Source organism: Lytechinus variegatus, chromosome 1 (assembly GCF_018143015.1).
Source record: "Lytechinus variegatus isolate NC3 chromosome 1, Lvar_3.0, whole genome shotgun sequence".
NCBI lineage: Eukaryota > Metazoa > Echinodermata > Echinoidea > Temnopleuroida > Toxopneustidae > Lytechinus > Lytechinus variegatus.
In genome coordinates this window covers 34,875,033-34,897,100 of record NC_054740.1, presented here as the reverse complement: position 1 = coordinate 34,897,100, position 22,068 = coordinate 34,875,033, and the positions used below count along the sequence as shown (strand labels likewise).

General features: G+C 37.8%; 1 protein-coding gene across 3 annotated transcripts in view; it reads right to left on the bottom strand.

The window, feature by feature from the left end:
• Nucleotides 1–326: 326 nt before the first annotated feature.
• The window catches only part of LOC121412452, a 73,973-nt gene continuing 52,231 nt past the window's right edge, over nucleotides 327–22,068 (bottom strand). For all 3 annotated transcript variants that reach the window (XM_041605271.1, XM_041605266.1, XM_041605278.1), the window contains 5 exons: nucleotides 15,222–15,379; nucleotides 8,729–9,733; nucleotides 8,034–8,216; nucleotides 7,123–7,494; nucleotides 327–3,785 (listed from right to left, as the gene is read on the bottom strand). In XM_041605271.1, the coding sequence (XP_041461205.1) occupies nucleotides 1,837–3,785; nucleotides 7,123–7,494; nucleotides 8,034–8,216; nucleotides 8,729–9,733; nucleotides 15,222–15,297 (3,585 nt within the window). In that variant the 5' untranslated portion in view covers nucleotides 15,298–15,379 and the 3' untranslated portion in view covers nucleotides 327–1,836. The remainder of the gene's footprint in view (nucleotides 3,786–7,122; nucleotides 7,495–8,033; nucleotides 8,217–8,728; nucleotides 9,734–15,221; nucleotides 15,380–22,068) is intronic.

Here is a 22,068-nt window from a genome sequence, read left to right as displayed (position 1 = left end):
CGATCATGCATTTTTTCTGATGTGATACAAAAATGTAAAAGTAGAATAGGTCTACGCCTTAAGATTACATATATGTAAATGTTCAGTTCATGATCTAGTTTTGATCAATAACTTTGCTCCATTAAGCATTACCTGATTTTACAAAAATTTCTGTTTATATCAAGTGTAACAAAAAAATGTTTATTGGGGCCACTAAAACTCGCGCTTCGCGCTCGATTTTTCCACACATGCAAAAAAAATTTTTGACTGCCCTTGCCCCCCAATATTTTCTTTTGCCCCCCATTTGCCCCCCCACTTTGAAAATCCTGGTGCCGCCACTGATCATTTGGAATATACATTTGTGGACTAATCAGATCTGACACTTCAAGAGATGTAAGATTATTATTATTTTTGTTTTGTTTAATGTATGATTGATCTATTTCCTGTAATTACAAAAGGGAAATCAAATTCAAAACTAATTTTCATTGTTATTTGCTGCAGTATCGTAACAATCTCAATATCTACTTAAGATCTGCATTATATAAAATCCACAAAGATTCTAGGGTTGAAATCTATCCCATACCAATCTGTAACAAAATAGTTTATATACACGCTTTATTCATTAATATTTCAGCTCATTACATTTTTCATAAACACAATGCACAATTCTTGTTCGGAAAACTAGAATTCCAAAAGAAGCTTAACGATTACCATTTACAACTGTATACCTTTGTTCAGAAACGGTAAATTGGAGAACAATGCGGTTCAAATGGAATTCTCCTTTTGCGTATGCGGGAAGGTAACAGCGTTCCGTCTTCCCGATTTTCAGGACATGATTCAACAAGTGAGCTGGGTTCTGTGACCCGGGACCCGTTTCCTAAAGAGATACAATTATTGTACAAGGACAGCTACCATGATAACAGGGCACAGCAGCCAATCGCAATGAAGAATTCCATGGGAGTTAAAATAATGATGAATTTACAGTAGTTGTGTGTCTTTATGAAACGGGCCCCAGGGCATGGATGGCATCACGCGCAGGGAATATTTCCGGGGTGCAAATGGCTATAAATGTTTAGTGTTGGACGTCCTTTATTTTTGTTGCTGGTTGTTCTCCAACCTACCGTCATGAAATCTCCCGAGGAAATCGGTAGATCTCGAATAATCCTAAACAAAACTAAATTTCCAACGTGTACCATAAAATAAGCAGCACAAATTCGCTTCTTCACGTTTTTTAATCTTAGTTCCATAAAGAAAATAAATATCTTGATAAATCTGGTACCCTGACTCACTAATCTTTTTTGTACAAAAACAGATACAAGAAAAATTATAAAAATTGAATTGATAATCAAGTTTCTGCATCGACATGATCGCGAAAACTATTGAAAGTCAACTTGGATTTATTTTCGGACCTTAAGCTGTCGCCGAGTGTAATGGCATATCATAATATTGGCTTATTAGGCAATCATAACTTCGTTTGAAATTAGCTAGACAAAATGGTATCAAAATGTACCTTATCCTTGGCATCATTAATGAAAGATATCAGCATTGGGTAAATAGAGTATAGAAAATTGGCTGAGAAAAGCTCTTTGAATGTGACTGTGGTCACTGTCAGAGAATGACTACTTGTTATTGCTGACATCTTTCTTGAGAAACGGTGCACAATGCAAGGATCTGTGACACAAAGATTCGCAAGTAAACGCTACATGGCAATGGTCAATTATAATCGTTATACCATGCGCAATTTGTTCGAAACACTAACAACGAACCAATCAGAATTGATCAGATCATGTTTGTTTCCATCGCAAACCTTTGTGTTACAGATCGCAGAGGTGACTTTAAAATTGAAGTTTTTACCGTCTAGATCAGCGATGCAGATGGGGACTTTGGTTTACTCATTTTGTTGATTTTTCTTTCAGATGGTCCCATGGGATATGGGTTCTCAAAAAATGAGCCGGGTACGGTGGGAATGTAATAGTCAAACTCGGGCTCATCTTGTGAGATGGAGAGGGAGAGATCACTCTGGTGACGATGGGTATTTGGTCTCTGTTGTCTTGTAGGAGAGAATCCATATGGAGGAGTCTCTGGAAGCTGCCGATGAGAAGTACCTGATCGCGAGCTCTCGGCTCCCGACTGCGGCCGAATCAGACTCTCGTCGCTAATGAATACTTGGGTTAGCTGCGCGTGGTTCTGTTTGCGGTTGAGCGGACGTGGTAACCGCACTGGTGACGGTTCAACAGACATCTGACCGCTGTAGTCAGACAAAGATGGGAGATGATCGTTTGGCAAGCTATAACTGGGTGCATCCTGCTTTGTGCTTTCGAGTGAGTTTGTAACGTGATTTGCGTATCTGTGGGGATCAGGACGCGGTGGGACCGCCGGTTTTTCTCCATGCTTTTTGGATCGATGTCCATGCCGTGCCGGCACCGGTGGTTTTCGGCTCCTATCATGACGACCATGTCGATCTAAAGAACCCGATTTGTCACTTCTCAGTGTTGAGCTATGACCTGAGCCTATGCCTTCTTCATTTGAAGTTCTATGTGGGGACATTGCACCATTGCGTAGATGATTTGGATCGTTCTTTCGAGAGCTTGAGCCTTTTGAATGGGTAGATTTCTCTCGTGACTTCTCGCGAGGCAGCGTCTCCGCTCGAATGTCTGCTTCTTCTGCGGGTTGATCCGGAGCGGGCCGCCAGTCGGGCTCGTCATCCGAATAAAACGCCATTTTTGGCGCCACCGGAAGCTTTCGCTCATTATCGACAGGAGTAGCTTCTTCTTGCAAAACATCTTCCGGATGCACAACTCCTCTGCGCTTTTTACCCTCACTATGCGTCGAATCTGGACTTTTCAAATCTGATCTATCTTTATGTCGATGAGTTCTATGTTGTTTACGTTCTTTATATTCTCTTTTCTCTTGATCTGGGTTTTCTGCTCCTTCTGGTATTCTAAAAGCCATACCATTATCGTTCAATTTCGATACGGCTAAACCCAGGGGTGTAAGCTGCCCATCTTTGTTCACGTAAGGTGAAGTATTGTCAGTATTTTCGACGTTCGCTATTGCCTGCATCTGGGGAGTGCTGTGCGACGTTTCTTGGACACGATTTCTCTTTGAACTGGACATACTAGTCCTACTGTCATGTATACCTGTCATTGCAAATTCCTCTGGAGATTTCATGGCGAGGTGCGTTGTATTACGATCTGTCCTTCCACTATGTTTACTGGTGGAGAGTTCACCAGCAGATCCTCGACTGACATCCCCAGCATGGTATGGTACTGCGATTTTGTGGCCATGTCGTTTGGTCCATTTCTCAAGCTCAGCCTCGTGGTAGGGACTAGGTATACTTGGTAACTTCTCTTTGGCAGAGCGATGAGACGACGAGAAGCTTGCTTCTCTGTAAAACTTTGCATTCTCGTCATGTACGACATACAACTGGCTGCGATCACCATCCGGCCATCCTCGCTTGCTCGTGCTCTGATTAGACTGTTCCGATTGTGAGGTCGTGCTGCGTCCAATCGGCGCCGCACCCCACGGCCGACTGTGGTGTGTCGATGATGAGTTGATACTCGATGTCCCCATGCCCATGCCTCGGAGCTGCGTCTCTGCGGTGTCGTCGTGGGGCATTCCCGGCTTGTAATCGTACTTCCGGCTGCATCGGGCATGTACAGCGAAGACGATGCTGAAGAGGACAACGAGGGCGCCCAGTACAATACCAGCAATCAGAATAGCGGTGTTGTTCAGCGCACCGACGTCGACAGGAGACTCGTTGGTGTTGCCGACCGGAAGAGGTGGAGGAGGAACCGCATCAGACGCTACAAAAACAAAAGAGGGAGAGTGCATGTTGAAAGCTCAAATAAGTGAAAACTGTACCTGAAATATAATTTATCATCTTTTCCATGAAAAAAGTTTGCATTCGCCAGTTACATTCTTTCGTAAATCTTTGTCTAAAATTTTAAGAAAGATTCCCACATCTCGTGATTGTATAGCTTATGAGATAAATGTAGAAATGCGGGAGCAAATAAAGCCTGAAACCAATAAAGAATAATTCCCAAAGGCACGAGGCTATGACATATATAACTGATGGCAGATAACATAGTTGATTTCTTGTATTTTAAATCAAATTCAGGTGCACACGACTAAAAACGAATAATGGAAAAAGGAAGCATTTCAATATGTTCAAGGTTTCCATGTGCTTTATTTACATTGAAGGTTGTTATATCATTTCACCAACAACATATTAACTTTTTCATGTTCTTGAAATTAAAGCACGTGTTTCCAGTAATAGTCATTTCATACTAATTTGATTTCAATCATTTTGGTTTATTCTTGATTATTTTGATGGATTGAAGTAAAATAATAATCACAGAAGGCTATCAGCCAGGGAGAAAGGTATTTTCTATCATGAAACAAATATGGCGCCAGTTATATATCTCGCTTTGTCAAGCATTGGGTCTTATCTGCAAATAGATGTTTTGTCATTTCCGACGTGTACTATCAAAACTGCAAGATGATCGTTCAACCACATTGGTTTAATGTCGAAAGGGTTTTAACCCTATTGACTTGTATAATGAAAGAGCTCTTTTAGGAATTATGAAAGAATGTTTTAATCGAGATTGAGCATGAGTTCACCTCTCAAATCTTATTCCATCCTCGTCAAACTCTACAGTTAGGCCCCCATATGAGCCTCGATAGACTTGACAGATACCCAGCTTATAATTTGGCGCAATCGCAAGCCTGTAAAAATACAACCTAAGTTCCATAAATGCTTCATTCGTTTTGAAACAAAAAGATAACTTAAAAGTCAATAGTCAATAGTTAGGCAACATATTATTTTCCCGTCCAACTCGTGGCAAAACAATACGCATGGATTTATGGGGGAGTATGGAATTTAGCTTTCTCTTACAACCCCCGCCCCTCACCCGGGGTCTCACTATACATGCCCCCTTCCTTATTTCATCGCGTTTTTTTTTACAATAGCAGAAAGACACACCATCTGTCCATGTTTATAGGCAACTGTCTATTCGTTTATAATTGTTTTCATGAGTTATGACAGTATGTTGGCTCGGTCGTCAATCCATGATTTATTCATTAAGACGTACGCCAACGTTTCTATGATTAGGTTTGAACATAAAACTATGTTCAGTATTTGATTGGGATGTGTTTATCAGTGCTCTTTATCTTGGAAGATTGTATATAATGCAAGGTGTTAATTCAGTTCTTTAGTCCCGCACTTGCGAACTTTTTGTCAATATTATTGGTTATTACCAGGTACCAATCAAAATAAAGAGAGGAAATAAACTGATTGAAATTCTAGCTGAGTTTCATGGACTTTGTGCAAATTAAAAAGAAATAAAGAATGTAAACCCATAATTCTTCAAGTTTCTACGTCTTTCGTAATCGTAGAGATTGTACTAAAGGGAGCGAATTCAGGATTTTATTTGCAACCATCAATTATATTTGTAAGTATCATGGTAAATTACTTGGTGGATACTGTTGAAAAGTTTCTCCCAACTCGGTGTCATACATGTAAATGCTGAAAATGACAACAGGTTACTAACATACACGATAATCGTATCCTGAAAACAAAGAATGTTTTTTGAAAAAGAAACACTGAAGTTTGTAAAAAAAAATAATTTGATTTCTCAAAATCAGAAATAAATATTCGACTTTAAGTTCAAAGTTAGTTCTTTACGTGGTTTTTTTTAGCTCAATGCCTCTTCAGAACAACTTTATTTTAACTTTATATTTTATCATTAAAAGTTTCATATTATTACGCGTTTTTCACAGATTTTGTTTTATAAATTTTTTTAAATATATAAAAACAGCTTAAAATTAAAAATGTTTGATGGCGAGAACAGTTGAGGATTGCAGATTGAGCAAACATTTATTCACGTCCTCACTATGAAGGTGATGCCAAAATTAGGATTCAAGGCTAAAACAATACACCTCACATAACCCTCAATATCAAAACTGAAGAAGTCTGAATTGTCAGTAGGCGATCGAAGTAACAGAGAAACAGCTGAAAAGGGAGTGTTTGATGGCGAAAATTATTGAAGAAAACATTTAAACTAAATATGTCACCTTTATGATTACAAGGGTGGTATTTCTAATTTAGGATTCAAGGATAAAACAATGCATCTTTCTCAAATTATTTTTTGAAAAATCCATCAGTATGTGAAGTTCTATCAAAGGATCGAGAGGGTAATTGGGGTCGTGACCCCTATCGCGGTAGGGTATGAGCAACCTCAGGTCGTCATGGCAACGTTTGAACGCGTTGTCATGGTGATATCGGCACTGGGAACATGTGTATGTCTGCGTTTACGGACTGCTCGCACCAGAAGGGTTTTATGACGTCTCACGAAAGTTAAAAATGGAACATGGTATTGGCAGAATGGAATAAGCATGCAATCTGCAATGTTTTGCTTTCGAAAAAAATATATATATAATAATCTTCCGTTTTGCCATTCCAAGTAATGCTACAACGGAGCAGAGGCATAGGTGGCATTTCTTTCTTGCTGAAAAATGAACAATCGCAATTTAATCATTACAATTTGGGTAGAGGAGCCAGTATTAACCACAGCGACATCAATGATTCACTTAATTTAAAATTTCAAAGAAAACCGGTGATCAAACAATGTTTTTGTTTGTTTAAACCTACAATTTTCTTCTCCTATTTCATCCAAATGCTCCTTTTCTCGAATGTTATCCTTTATATTTATTTTCCACTAAAAAGGCTGCTTATATAATTATATATGCATGGTGTCTTTACCCAAATTCAGATCTTTTTTTCTTTATCTAGTTGGTAATTCTGGGCATTGCCAAATAAATACAAATTTTACTTCATTGAGGTAAAAAATAAAGATACATTTCGTATACTCTTCACTGAAAAAAATCCTAACATGTATGCAATAAAAATTTTGAACGAATCCAAAACTGAATTGTAAATTTTAATCTTGCAAGATTACAACTCAATCATATTAATATGCTACTATAAAAATAACGTTACCTTAAACCTGTATCTAAATTTGTGTTTATTACAATGAACCTTTACAATCATGACGCCATCACACATCGGGGATACAATGATGTGATTATGAAAATTCCGTCTTTGTCAGTAGCTACATTCCAAGTTTTCGTCCCTTCACTCACCTTGCGAGGTGAAGACAGCACTGAAGCCCATCTGATCCAAGTTGCCGCCTCTCACCACCCTATACTCGATATACATGGAGTTCCCAGTGGTAGAAACGGGTCCCGGTAGGGCCACGCCCGTGTGGTAGGCGAGGAGAGGGGATTCCCCATCTTCACCATCACGCACGCGCAGATACTCTCTATGGATGGCGAGATAGAAGGAGACAAACTCGAGTCGGATGCTGTGGTTATCCGGTGCGACGATGACCCATTTGAAGAGGGTTCGGTTCTCACAGAATGAGGGATTGGACTGGATACTACCTTCCTTGCCAGTCACGGTACAGCCGCAATAGCACGTGGGACCGAATGTGGTGGGCGTAACAGGAACAGGCGCTGGAAAGAAGAGGGAGAAAAGTATGGTATTTTCACTAATATGCCACATTAAAGACGAAGAGATACATTTGTGTTAAGGGTAGTTCTGAAAATAACATTTGGTGAAAGATCCTCAAATGACTATACTTAAAATACATCTGCATATGCATACCAAGTGCATCTAATCAATCATCAACGTAACATAACCTGACCTTAAACTTTCTAAAATTATTCTTAAACGTTTGAATAATTTTCTAATCACATCAGTTCATAAATACTGACAAGTATTGGATATAATCTGACATAGATCGCAACAATCTTTCAGCTTCTATGATATAAGATATTGATATACTAGAGCCATTCCAAATACATGAAGTCTTTTAAAAGAAACATCTTTACAATAACAACTGGTTGAACAGGTATTATCATCAGGTCAACTTATTAAAGTTTCTAAATGGCAAAAACCGTGACATTTGCTATGAACATCATAATTGAGTATCTTAATCCGCTTCTGAAGCAACTGAATTAACTCTTAAGATCATAGGGTCACCAAATATCACCTGTCATGCAAGGTCCAAAGGAACAAAACTCCGTCATGAGTAGGTTACCAGTGCACTCGGCACCACCGTTTGCTGGTGACGGGTCTGTACACGACCGCGATCGATGTCGTACTCCTTGACCACAGGTCGCCGTGCACGAACCCCACTGAGACCACTCGCTCCACCGTCCATCCACCGGCTCTCCTGGACAAAGCAAGAATGACAGAGACATAATTTGAATAAGGAAAATAACATGACAATGGTAATAATGATACCACACTGATTATCAACATTTCTGTACTTTCCGGACCCTGTTTTTTTAATCCAAGTGGAGTGATAATGCTCGTATTCATAATATTTTCCTGCTTTTAAGAAATGCTTTCTGACATATTAACGGTAAAATGCCAAAGGTTAGAAACTAGATTGAAGTCATAACTTTGCTACATTTAAAATTGTGGCACGAAAAGTAGAGCGTTTCATCAATTAAACTCCTTTTTAAAGATAATTTGGTATATTTGTACCCACTGGGAAGAAACAAGACATATTTCAAAATCTCGAAGTGAGACTGTAAGAAAGACAGACACTGACACTGCCATGGTCGTATTGTACACTAGAAATTGAGTCCAGAGCCTGAATCTTTCAAGCTTCAATAAATTCTAACAACTTCAATGAAATTCATAGGTGAATAAAGTTTAATATCTACCATAGATTTGTACCTTCATATTCTAGAGGTATGCAGACCGATGCTTGGTCATCAACCGCGCCTGACCTTGCTATGCTCACATAATGAAAGCAGAAACCTGAGTAGATCTCACTGAAGTCACTGCAGAAAAACTGTAAGCTATCATCTGGATTATAAATGCGTTTCTCCATTATATGTACGAGGCTAGATGGAGAGGGTGTGTAGGAGAATGTTTCCGTCTGACCAAGGACTCTTACGGTGTCGTCATCGCTGGCACAAGGTGGTTGGGTGACCCGAACGATGATCGGCTGCACTCGGCCGGCTCCAGAACAATTCGGGTAGATTCCTACCGTCGACACGCTCACCCCGTAATTTTCATTTGGCGTCACTGCAAACACACTGCTTCTTGCGACGGTTTCCTGGTTGAAATCGGATTGCAGAATCACCGTGTAGATCCCGGCACGATCCGCAGAACGACACCCGAAGTCCACAGTGATGACGTTATTCAGAGTGAATTCACCAACAGGAAACGAGTCCGCTACCACACCGTGACCATCTGGAATGGCGTCCTGCACATTCGATGCCAGACTTTTTCCATGATACACCAACAGCATGTCCATGACATAGCGGTTATGTCTCATATTCTGGCACAGATTTGAAGTCACTACAGCTGCTACCTGGAACTCTCTTGTTGATGCAACAAGATCAGTGGGAACGCTAATCTCAACATCGGGCCAGGCTACGTTCATGATGTTACTATATGCTAAGATTTCACTAGTGTTCTTTGTAGATTGCATCCGAAATTGAAAAGTCCCTGCATGATCAAAGAAGCTGCACTCGAATGTTACATCCCCGGTGAGGGACAATTGAACAGACTTACTCTTCCTCAATGCATCGTTACTTAGGTCAATCAGTAGGATGTTCGGAGGATAAGACAGTCCTATTTCTGACATGGTGAAGGACACTCGGACGTTCGCAGAAAGAGCAACATGATTGATTGGAGCCTGGAGGCTGAACTGGCCACTGACCAATTGTAAGACTGCATGGAAAAGAATAAAGAATGAAATGAGAAATTCAATAGATTTCAGATATTTATTGAAAAAAAACTCAATATTGTTTTAATTCTAGAGATTATACAGTTCATCAACAAAAAATGTTAACAAATGTTGCAAATGATGGAAATAATTAGAAAGGTTCAATAAGTTGTATTTTCAATTCATTTTTTAGGAACTTTTGTCAAACCGAACATACTGTATATAGAAAATGACGACATAAATTTGTACCATGACCGTCGATTAGACATCATGGAAGTCCCATGTGATTTCATATGACACTTATTATCAAGAGCCACAAGTAGGACTATTTTTCTCCGCAAGTTCCCCTACCATCAATACGACCTCAGGTTCGTGAACAAACCAGCGAATTGTGTCACGATTCCATGCAAGAACTATGTTGTTAGATTAATCCAGAGTCCGACATGCGATCTGACTCGCCGCAAAGAACCTAAATCCAGTTCGTGTTGTTTGGGATCACGATCCCTTGAACCCGTGGTCAATTCATTATCGATCCTTCCTGGATTACAGGTGAAGGGGGTCCAGGTGCATTTCCACTACCAATCTAAAAAAATGACTGATATTTTTGTAGTGGGAAAGTGTGTATGACAAAAGGCTATGGCGTTGATCAATGATATACTAGTGCACAAACTTCCCGACACCAACTGTTTGGTAATGCTGTAACAAGGAATTCTGCAAGACACATTTGCTATTGGATGATTACGTGGTTCAGGGATTACGGATTGTCAAACATCACACAAGTCGATCCCAAATTATAAAAGAGAATATCGAGAATATTTTTAATCGAAATTATGAAAAATACCTTCTCAGAAATAGTGTATACACTATATTTATGTTATTTGAATACAACAGTTTAACGAAAGGACGTGTTTCCAGTGTCTCATGCAGCCAAAGTGTGAACGCTTCATTTGAGTCCCGGATTTAGAAACCAATAGCATCATTAATGAAAGGATTGTCGTTCATGATCAATGTTCCTCTGATATTACAATAGAACAGAAGAAGGAAATTATTATACTTGATTATCTCTGGTGATCAGTGCTCACCAACAACCTTGCAATATGCTGTTCAATTCACCAATGTACTAAATCGACGCATTATTCCATTTTTTTTACCAAGCACATTCTCAGAAGGTCACTCCTGTTTGGGTTCATGTTCAGCGATCTGAATCGTAGGTGCATCGTAAATCGATATATGAAATTTCCCTACATAACTATTCAGTATTCGTTCTTTGAAGGAAGAATTGCTGGGTGTGAATGCACCTCCCCCCCCCCTGCTACCCCTTCAAGTTCAAATCCACACAAAAATGGGGGAACCCGGATGATTGAAAAGGACGAAAGGGATTTTTAGGCAATGGCTTAGGGGGATAGAATGTTGAAAGGAGAGACGGGTGAAGTTCGAGACAGGAACACTACTTTGCACGGTGAACTCCGTGTGTGGGAGAAATTGCAGGATTAGGGAAGAAAAAATGAGATGGGAATCCATTAAACCCAAAGTTCAATATTTCCTTACAGGATCGATACAGCAAGAGAAGCGGGAAAAGGTGTGTCGATCGAGAGAATTGTGGTATAATGTTGGAAGCGCAACGGGATGAGAGACTTCAGGATGCCAAGGAGCTCTTGCCTGATGATGCAACTACTACTCAGAACAATTCATTTTTCAAATAAATTTTTGTTTACACCCCATCATAAAAACGTGGTATTTTAGAATCGTGAACGCAAAAAAATGATCTATATTCATCAGTTGTATTATATTGTGTAGTATCGTCACCGTTGGAGTTAAAAAAAAAAGGATGAATAAAATGATATATGAGTATTAGCAATATAACATTCAAACTCTATATATTCAATAAATTGGCAGATGCCAAGACAAAGGAAATTGCTATATAAGAGGATATCGTCTTCTCTAGATCCCTTTTCCATTGATGAAGTAAGACAAATATTTTTGAGGAAAAGCGATTTCAATAATGCATTAGATTTTTATTGGGAATTTACGAGAGAGCAAAGCAATTACATTACTTGTATTGTTTATTCTTGTATGCGATAATTACATTGGGCTGATATTCCAGAAAATTTTTAAAATTTTGTTTTTCAAAGATACAATACAATGATACATTTCTCTCTGTGTGTGAATATTAATAATAAAAAAAAAACATCCGTACGTCAGTGTCACGGTGACTATGCCTTACCTTTGCCTATATAACGATTCTCATTTTCTTTTAAAACATTTTAAAACTTATTCGGGTATTTTAAAGATTTTTTTGTCGAAGAGATGATTGCAATGCTGACCCCCCCCCCCCATCCCCGTCCTTTCCTAATAACCCAATATACCTGTCTATACTGACGATGGAGGAATGTTAGAAGAGGTATGTTTGCGTGTCATAACTCTACCGGGACAGACGCCTATCATGACTACTGTAAAAACATGAACCATGGGAGTGTCATCACTATCATCCCCCGTGTTCATAAGCATCATTCACTGGATCATCTCAACGTAATATGGTTTGGTGTAAATCAAAATAATCATAACCTTACTCACATACAGTTTATTAAATCTTTATTCAATTATATCAGTATAAAATTCTATCTGTAATATATAGATGTAATGTCATATGTTGTCTGAGATGTCATAATGTTTGCCATATTTCTGATCGAATCTTATAATGATACTCAAAATAGAAGTTTTATTACCCACTATCTTACAAATAACATCTCAAGACATTACTATGACAACCGCCAATATATTCTATTCCATAACACTGGAAACCCCATTGAAAAAAAATGGTCTGTATTCCTCATTGAGCTGATGAAATTTATAGAAATCACGAATAATGAAGCATCTTCACATATTCATCTTTGTGGTTCTAAAAATCATGTTTGAAACCATTCTTCATGTTCTTTGCGTAGTTTTATTGTTTGGCGTACTTGAATAATATGCAAAACAAGTATAATGCCATTAGACGAAGTAAAATGATTCTTACAATCCGATTTACTATATGACCTGATCGGGTATTTTAAATAATATACAAAGTGTCAAATGTTCTAATATTCATTGTTTAGTGATTAAACGTTCTTATTTAGATTCAAACTTTTAAAACTATCAGAGAACCGAAAGTTCACGTCATAAACCAGGCTGCATTGCATGATTTGGTTTTTACTGCGTACATTCTGGAAAAAGAATGATTAAACTTAAACTCATGCGGTAAGAAGTCTATTTCACCTCATGATAATTTGATACTTTATTTCTATATTTATTTTCATTAAAATACGTGTGTGTGATACCTCGTATCTGAACACACCTCACAGGGCTACATCACCCCCGTCAAAATCGGCTGATGATATCAGATAAACAAGGATGGGTTATATTTCTCTGACGATTTTCGCTGGTCCCCGACACAAAACATTCCAGGGAAAATACGACACGGCACCGGGAACCATCGTGGCGTTGGCATCCCCTCCAGATTTTGATTAATTGCATTGTCAAAACAAATCAGAAATTGATTTTTGTACGGTCTTGTAAGATGGCTATGGAGTGCACACGCAGGCTTCATACCTTCCGTTTCAAAACATGCTACATTTAATTTACCCATTTCCTAAAATAAAGTGACAAAGCTGAAGGGGGTACAGGGTGGCACGAGTTCCTTAATCGTTCGACAATTAAGACCATGAGAGTCAAAGAGATCAAATGAATTTGGTAGGAACACGTCGACATTAAAAAGATGACGATAACTCGTACGAACAAGAGGCTTCAAACACATCCTTGGTACGACTATCAACCATCCTCACAGGCCCCTATAATAATCCTGATCATTCACATTTTATATTGATTAAAAATATAACACCCCAGGCATAATAGCGATACCCAGCTTGACAGGGACCACATAGGCCTAATCATGATTATGCCACTACTGTAACATGGTTTGATCATGTTGATAGACATATTTTTCTTATACTACTCTTCAGACATGTCAGATGGCAGTCCATAACATTTATTCATACCAATCGTAATGTCGACTGCATTTGTAAAAAACACGAAAAAAAAAACTTCATTAAATAAGAGTATTATCAAGTTAGCATACAATCATGACAATGTCAATAATACAATCTGTTGAGAGTATTCTTTATGAATGATTTCATGTACTCGGGTTAATTAAAACCCAATTAAGTTGGCCACTTTGTGCGCAAAATAATGTGTAATTCCGTCTAATTGTAATCGTCATTCCGGTTTCCAAATGTAAATTATGCCTTGTTATCAAATAAATCAATTAGCAGCTTAATACACGAACAGACTTATACCACTTGTCTATCTTGTATTGCATGCCTAAGCACGTATTTCAAAGCGATGTCAATATTTACAGATTAAGATGAGGTCACCTATTTAATATTTGAATACCTAATTATCTAAGTGATAAGGGACTATAGCATAGACTGAAGAATTGAGACACATATCAGATCGCACGTGTTAACCTGTTAGCATGCATGTTGATGTGATGAGCGTATTTGCGTGATATTAATGCATCTTATATAATCAGTTAGAAAATTATGCTTGGTAATACCATGGACCCGATGTGGCATGTCCTTGGTCAGATTTCCTCCCCTGAAGCAATTAATAATCCTTAACTTAATTTTTATTGCTACTGATACACTTAACTCTATAACTTATCAGTTCCTTAATTTATCATTGTATAATTATGTACTTTTGTCTCTCTTTTCATCCTTTTAACGCGCCTTGGGCACTCTGCAGAGTGGATTTGGCGCATTACCAATCCCATGTTATTATCATCATCATTGTTATTATTAATATCATTATTATTATCAGCTTGAATTTCGCGATGGTTTAATTAATTTCAATTGAGGAGTCTTATTTTCCTTTTCAAGATGAATGATTTCGCAAGCAATTATGTCATATTCATTAACAAGAGCAAAAAAAAAACAGAAACTAAGTGAAAGCACAGATAGATTAATAAAAAAGTTGGATAATAAATTAATACCTCTCTACAAGTTTTGTCGGCATTTCTTAAGGCTAATTCTTTTATTCTTATTTTGTGTGAAACATCATATTCGGTTGTTGTCACCAAATATTCATTTCCTCGTTAAAATCATTGTTCATTACTTAGTCATTTGTCATGTTTGTTTTCAGAGTAGTCATACACTCCAAATAGTGGCGTATAGGGAACACGTCGCTCTTGCCAAGCGCTGAAATGTCGTCCCTTATAATTTCCGACGTTGACGCCGGTGACTTCTTAGGTGGTTTGTCAGATTAAATAATACATTTCATAAAACCTTTGTTGAACTTTCCTCACATTTTCTGTGTTTTTGTGTTAATAACTACCTAAATTGAAGGAGAACTTTACCTTCAAGCTTATAATTTTTTTCAATTCTTGATTTTAACCTTTCCTGCCCCTCCCAACAATACTTCTTGTCCTAACAATAGGCCAATGACTTCGACAATCGTTACCTGCTAATACGATGAAGGCAATGACGTCGAGGGTGACCCATGGTTGCTCTTTCATCATTTTCCTGACCGTGATCATCGAAGGGATATTTCGTCATCAGCTGGATTGGCTATCGAGATCGGCGGTGATTTCAAAGACCGTTTGATTTCTTCTCATCATTCTGCAATAAAATGAAGAAACAATAGACGTGGTAATAAGTGTATATTGATTATGGAAACTGATAAAATATTTAGGTATGGTTATATCAATCCTCATCAGCAGCATCTCCTACAGATCCTACACTAGCCATAGCATCACCGGTAATCTCACAAAAATGACCTGGATTCGGACCAAGTCGATGAGTTAGAACCTAGAACCCTCAGGTCCAGCGAAAGGACGCCAAACCGCTAGTCCTCTGATTACCTATTGGCAAGCATCCATACACTCTCTTTGTAGTCAGATGGAATGAATTAACCAGATTCAATACCAATTTCAGTTACCAAAAATAAATTATTCTTTCATTTTATTCTGTCCGTACGAAGAGTTTTCTTATTTCCTTGCACCTATACTATAGGGACTTGGTACTGGGAGAACAAGTTTTGATCCTATAGTGAAATTGCAGACAATGATCATCAAGCATTAGTTTTTAGCTAACAACAGCCGAGACGCCAATAACTTCACGGTCTAATTTATTTATAAATCATCGCCATCATTTTCACATTTTCGATCATTACGACCCCATTAAACTTTCATTACTTCGACAACCCTGTAATAAAAACTCGATAATTGAGCAATAAAGAAAGAAAATGAAATTTCAATTTGGAGAAAAGGGCACAATCAAAGCTGTTGTCGCTTCGGGCAAGCGTCACGCGATTCCCAAGCAATTTGCTTTCAACCTAATCAGTGCAGATCACATACCAACCCGGTAAAAAAAAACTACAACGCACTTGACAGTTTTGACCCAAGTTCTTCGACAAGTCCCGCTGACACCTTTCATATTTTATAAAGATACTAGAAAAGTGAAAATATTCACCTTCTCTCAAGTGTGGATTGAATTTCGATAACATCGACATATATCACGCAGCGAACACTTAAAATATAGTGACGTGGTTCCTAGTTTGTCCAAAGGGGGGTGGGGGCATTGGAACAATAGTTTGGATAGTGACACAGCAGCATTTCATTCTTTTTGTTGTTGATTTTGTTTAGCTTCTTAAAACTGTTGGAAATTAGATATGCTTCCTCTCGATTTGACTCTCCTGCATGGAGATCTGCTTCGTAAATTAAATGTGCCCCTCCCCTCATGTCTTACGACACCACGATGATGTACCTGTCAGTATCGCTATCACCTTGACGTCGATGTCTTGATCACAGGACAAGAACTCCAAACATGTCAACACTTAGAAACTATATATCCCCTACAGTCCAAGACGTATATCTATCTCATTTTATATGAAAGATATATCATTTAGATTTATATCAAGTCACTCCGCTTTAGATGGGCCGTTGTCGTGACACTTCGCCCTCAGTTTGTTTCCCTCAAATAATTTTTTTTCTAAACAGATGATGCAAAATATTTTCAAACACTCTAAAAACAAACTTAATCACATCGAACTTGGAAAGTCAGGTTTGAAACTGACAACAAAACAAAGGAAATATTCTTGTAAACTTCTGATCGTTTTGTCAAGAATTCTAGGATCATTTCATCAACATTCTCGTCAGACAAATTGTCGGGTCTGACAACTTTCCTTGATTATGATTGTCTAAGAGGCACTGTTACCATGATAACTGCTGGATGAAACAGTATACTTGTCGGATAAAAAATCTTACAAGTCCTTTCGTGAAACGGTCCCCAGATCAAAAAAAAAAAAAAATTGGGGCAAATCGACTAGAATCAGGGACCTTTCAATTACCAGAAGACTATAAAATTACGGCCTGTAAGAGAAGGTTTATCAGAGTAAGTTTATATGTTGTTTTAGTTGTTGCTGATTATGTTTTGCCTATTCTATTAGGCCTACAACAAGCACATGAATCACGATAGTGTTTTCGAATCACCACAGACCTTACCGTGATAATCGCGATGACTGAACATGCTGAATAAATTCAAGAGTGCATGATGTATCAATAAATGCTTAACGAAAATTTATAAGATACTCATGATGTTCGTCGATCTATTAAGACACACTCCATCTCATAAGAATGAATACATTTGATATATGGGGCTAATATTATTCATGTGTCAGTCGTGGATAAACATTTGGACCCGTGTCTTGCTTACCATACAACGTGCAGACATGCTTAGACTCCCTCGGTGTTACACCACGTTACCGGTTGATGTCAAAAGATCAAGTTTGTCGTCTATATTTACGGGCATAAGGGCGGCCTTACTTTAAAAGGGTGAAGGGGGCTGGACGAGAAGTGCCCCCTCTTCCTATACATGTATTACCGCTCCACGTTCTGCGACTCTAGGCCGCGGAAAATAAGACTGGAGTTCAGTTGTAAACATGGTTAACAGTAAAACCAGAAGAATTGTGAGTGGACAAGAAAATGTAGCACCCTTTTGGTGCTACATATATTATATGTAGTGAAAAGGATAAAACCCTTGTAACATCCCCCCCCCCCTTTGTAGGCATGGTAGGGATATTGAACGAGATGGTCAGAGTGAGAGAGGAGAGAGTGAGATGACTTGCATGACCTTTTGTACATACTGAGAGAGAGTGAGCGAAAGAGAGAACCAATGGTCAGTTCTTGGTAGGGTGAGTAAGGGTCAGCTGGTCCTTATTCCCAGAAAATAATGACGTGAATGTCATGAATGACGTAGTAGTATTTTGGGGAAAAGTTGATGGGCTCTTCCATCTCTGCTACCCTAAAGGGGTCAGCAATTATTGTTTACTGTTTTTTTTGTGTGTTAAAAGAGATGACTTAGGATCAAAAAGTATTATCAGTCATAAATATACACACCCCTTCCCCAAAATAATGGTATCATCGAAAATACCTTTATATAGAAGTTCTGGAGACATCCTCTTCACAACTTTCGAGATGGAGAGGAAACATCCACCATAAAGTTACTATCATGTAACTTCTTCTTTTTCCTGATTCTCAGGTAAGATCCGAAGTCATCCTTCCATATCTCAGTTTATAAGATTATTTAATAACTGATCTTATAGATTTATTTTTGAATGTTAAGTTACTTTTCCAAAATTGTCTTTTACACATTTGACTTATTATCAATCTTCGATTGAATAATATTTTAAAGTTTAGTTTGATATATCTGATGATAGATACTATTCTATAATCTACTTCTTATTGAATGTTTGAATTTCTTATAATTGTTACTAACCATCTACGATTATTGTTCATGGTAAAGCACTTGTTATTTATGATTGTCTAGCAGCGCGAGCATGGTGCGAGTTTTATAGTTGAGCCTTTTGAACTTTGCGAATTACAAATTTTAAGCAAGTCGCGAATCCAAAACAACTAAACGGTATTATTCTGGTCAAGCAGATAGGCTGAGTTCCCTATCTTGCCGCGTTAATACTGTGCGGACTCTAATGTATCTGATTAAAGACTTTTCTGAATATCATTGTGCTAAACCATTCCATTTCATTATTGATTTGATATTATGTTATTGTAAAACCATTTACTAATCCTAGTTGATATAAAAATATTTGAGATGAAGTTTGATATTTAATATTAGAAATATTTAATCATGTTTTGATTAAATTGATACACAACTTTCGAGATGGAGAGGAAACATCCACCATAAAGTTACTATCATGTAACTTCTTCTTTTTCCTGATTCTCAGGTCACTGGTCGTCTGACCATGAACAGCTTCTACATTCTATGTATTTCTGCACTGAGACCCTCAATGTCATTATGTTAGTCTTACTATCAGTAGTTGTTTAACAACTGTTTTAAAGTTATGTCCAGTTAAGTAAATTTTAAGTATAATTTGAACTATATGTTCATACTTGTTCAAGTAATTATGTAACTAGGAGTTACAGCATTTTTATAACTGTAAATATCATGTATATAATGTTGATTTAGTTTAGAATTAAAGGAACATATATCCTTTATATAATGAGTATGTTAGTTTATTTTATTGAGTATTATGATTTACATTAATTAATAACATAGTGTGAATGTTGTTGATTGATGGTGTTTGATTATGTGATGTGTGATTATTACATATTAAAATAATTACAACATAATAGTGTTTTATCTAAGTTCTACCTCTGTAGACGGACAGGGTGGGGATTCTTTCGTTTAAAACCCTTCCGCTGCACTGTTCTGTTATTGTATAAGTAAAAGATCCTCCCCCACCCAAAACGGTCCCGTGCTAAAAGTGGACAAGAAAAAGTAAGTTCATAACATTTCGACCACTTTCTGTCCATAAAATATTGAGAGAAAGCATTAATTGGACAAACTCCGACATATAAGTGAATTTTTTAGTTAAAATTTCGATTACCAATGAATTCGAAAGTTGAAATCTGGTGGTTTTTAAAAAAGATGGCAGGGTCGTATATGGACTCTCGTCATCCTACTCGTTACCATCATCCCCGGTGTTATAACAGACGTTTATGCATTTACAGCACTTATGCCATGAGACCATACTTATATTTACTTTCCGAACAGGAGACATGCCCCTACCAAAATAAAAAAAAAACGCTAATGATGGTCCGAATACAATGCAAATCGTAAATGGAGAATAACTCAAACATCATATTTAATCAACAGTTCACAATTTTGTCTACACAACTTTGACAGGCATTTGATCAATCACCCCCATTTCTAAAACAACGCCCATCCTAGCCTGCCCCGTCACCCCTCCCCCATATTGGAATTAAGGCTCGATCTTGTTACGCCCATGTTGACTGTCATCAGTGCACCACGCCATGGGGGTCAGACAAGTCACTGCAGCACATGGCTGGGTTGCCCTACGTTCAATACCTGTACAGTTGATGGGGGTAATCACATTTTGATTATGATGATGACATGTAAGTATTCTGAACTTGTTTAGAATTCTTTGCGATTACAAAGCATAGACCATAACCAACAACGATAGTCAATGACCGGTTCTAAATGAGATATATGACTATATGATTGTACAACCGTGGGCTTATTTGATTAGTTAATAATTGAAAATGAAAACATCCAAACCATGTGTGTTTCAGGTCGTTCTCAAAAGCTACTCAGAAAAGTTGATCGATTTATGGAGAGCATATGCATGGAATTATGCAGGGAATAAAGTGTATTCAAATTTAATTCAATCAACTTTTCGGCAAAATGCACGGACAATTATGCTTATCATTTTAATGAGAAAATTCAAAATTCAATCAGCGTTATACTCATAAATGAAAAAAATGAGTGATTTCAGCCTCGTCTTTTGGAATTTGTCAGGTTGTATGTAATAGAGCGCACATACAGGCGCTGAGAACAGACAATTTAAAAGAATATATCACATCAACATGAAATGATGACGATGACGATATTAAGTGTATACGAATAAAGGTTCTTCCAAATGTAAATATCGAAAAAAAAAAAATACCCCTTACCCATTCGTTGATCTCGCGACCAGCAACCACAATACGCATTTTCAGATCACCGCCCTTGGAAAATTGATATTTTGTGTCTTTAAAAACATAACATAGACCAATAGTACCCTAATTTTAATCTTCAAGACTGCACTGAACGTTACGGGATGGTTTAGAAAGATCTGTTTCTTCAAGGTTTACCCGGTCAAGAGCATTGTCGATAAACGAGACTCAACAAGGGTTTATACAATCAGAGCAACCAACAGACAGCGTCACTCATCATCCGTTTTATAATGCTCTTCATCGGTTGGCAGAGACGAAGACTTGTTTTCAATTGAGGAGACATTATGAAGGGATCATGATCTCAAAACGACTTCCAGACACGATCTTTGCACTCTTTAAATATTCAGAGATTGATCTAGGGGTCGACATGGGTAAGTACGCAATTCAGGGGTGACGAAAATGCGCGAAAGAAGCATCTATAGAAAAAAATATGTTTTACCTTTCCTTTCTGAAGCATAAAATAATAATTCTGAAACAGTTAACAGAGTCAACTCCTACATCCCTTCTATTCCATTTAACTGACAAAAGATTGAGGGGACAAGGTGCAAGTGGTTTCGAAAGTAATATATTCCTGTGAAAATGTTATACTCATGGAAAAGTCACAAAGCCCTCACAAACCCGGGCATCTTCAAATAATCCTGGACCTACTCCCAGATTTGGCGTCCAGGAAGATGAGAAAAATCTTTCAAATTCACTAAGATTTTCCTAGGAGCAGAAGAAGTTACTGAGATGATGCTACCAACATTGCGATGAGGTCATTGTCGTATCACTACCGAAATTATTCTATACTTGACTTAAATAAGGGGGATGCGAGAACAGTGTCCAGGAAATATGTATTAAAATTATCGGAAGACTGGTCTACAAGTTTAGCAAACTATGGCATGTTGGTGGTTTGATGACGCGAAAAAAATTTAAACATTTGTTTTCTTCAATAAGCATAGTAAAAGATGGTTAAACATATTACTAGACTAAACACTTTAATGTCTTTCTTCATAGATTTTGAAGAAAAAAAACGTGATTTTTCATCAACAAACCGCCAAAATTTTATGCAATATAACCAAACCTTATGTACTAGCGATTTGTCGTGTTATACCATAAACACGCTGATCACTAGAACAACAAGAATATTTATCATGTTAGGATGATGATAAAGATGACGATGGTGTATTTCTCCTCCATTTTATCATGTTCCTGCGCCACGGGACAACGTCTCCAGTCAACATCCTGGTCCCCGCCAATGCTGTTCTGGGTTCAATACTTTCACTGCTCTTAATG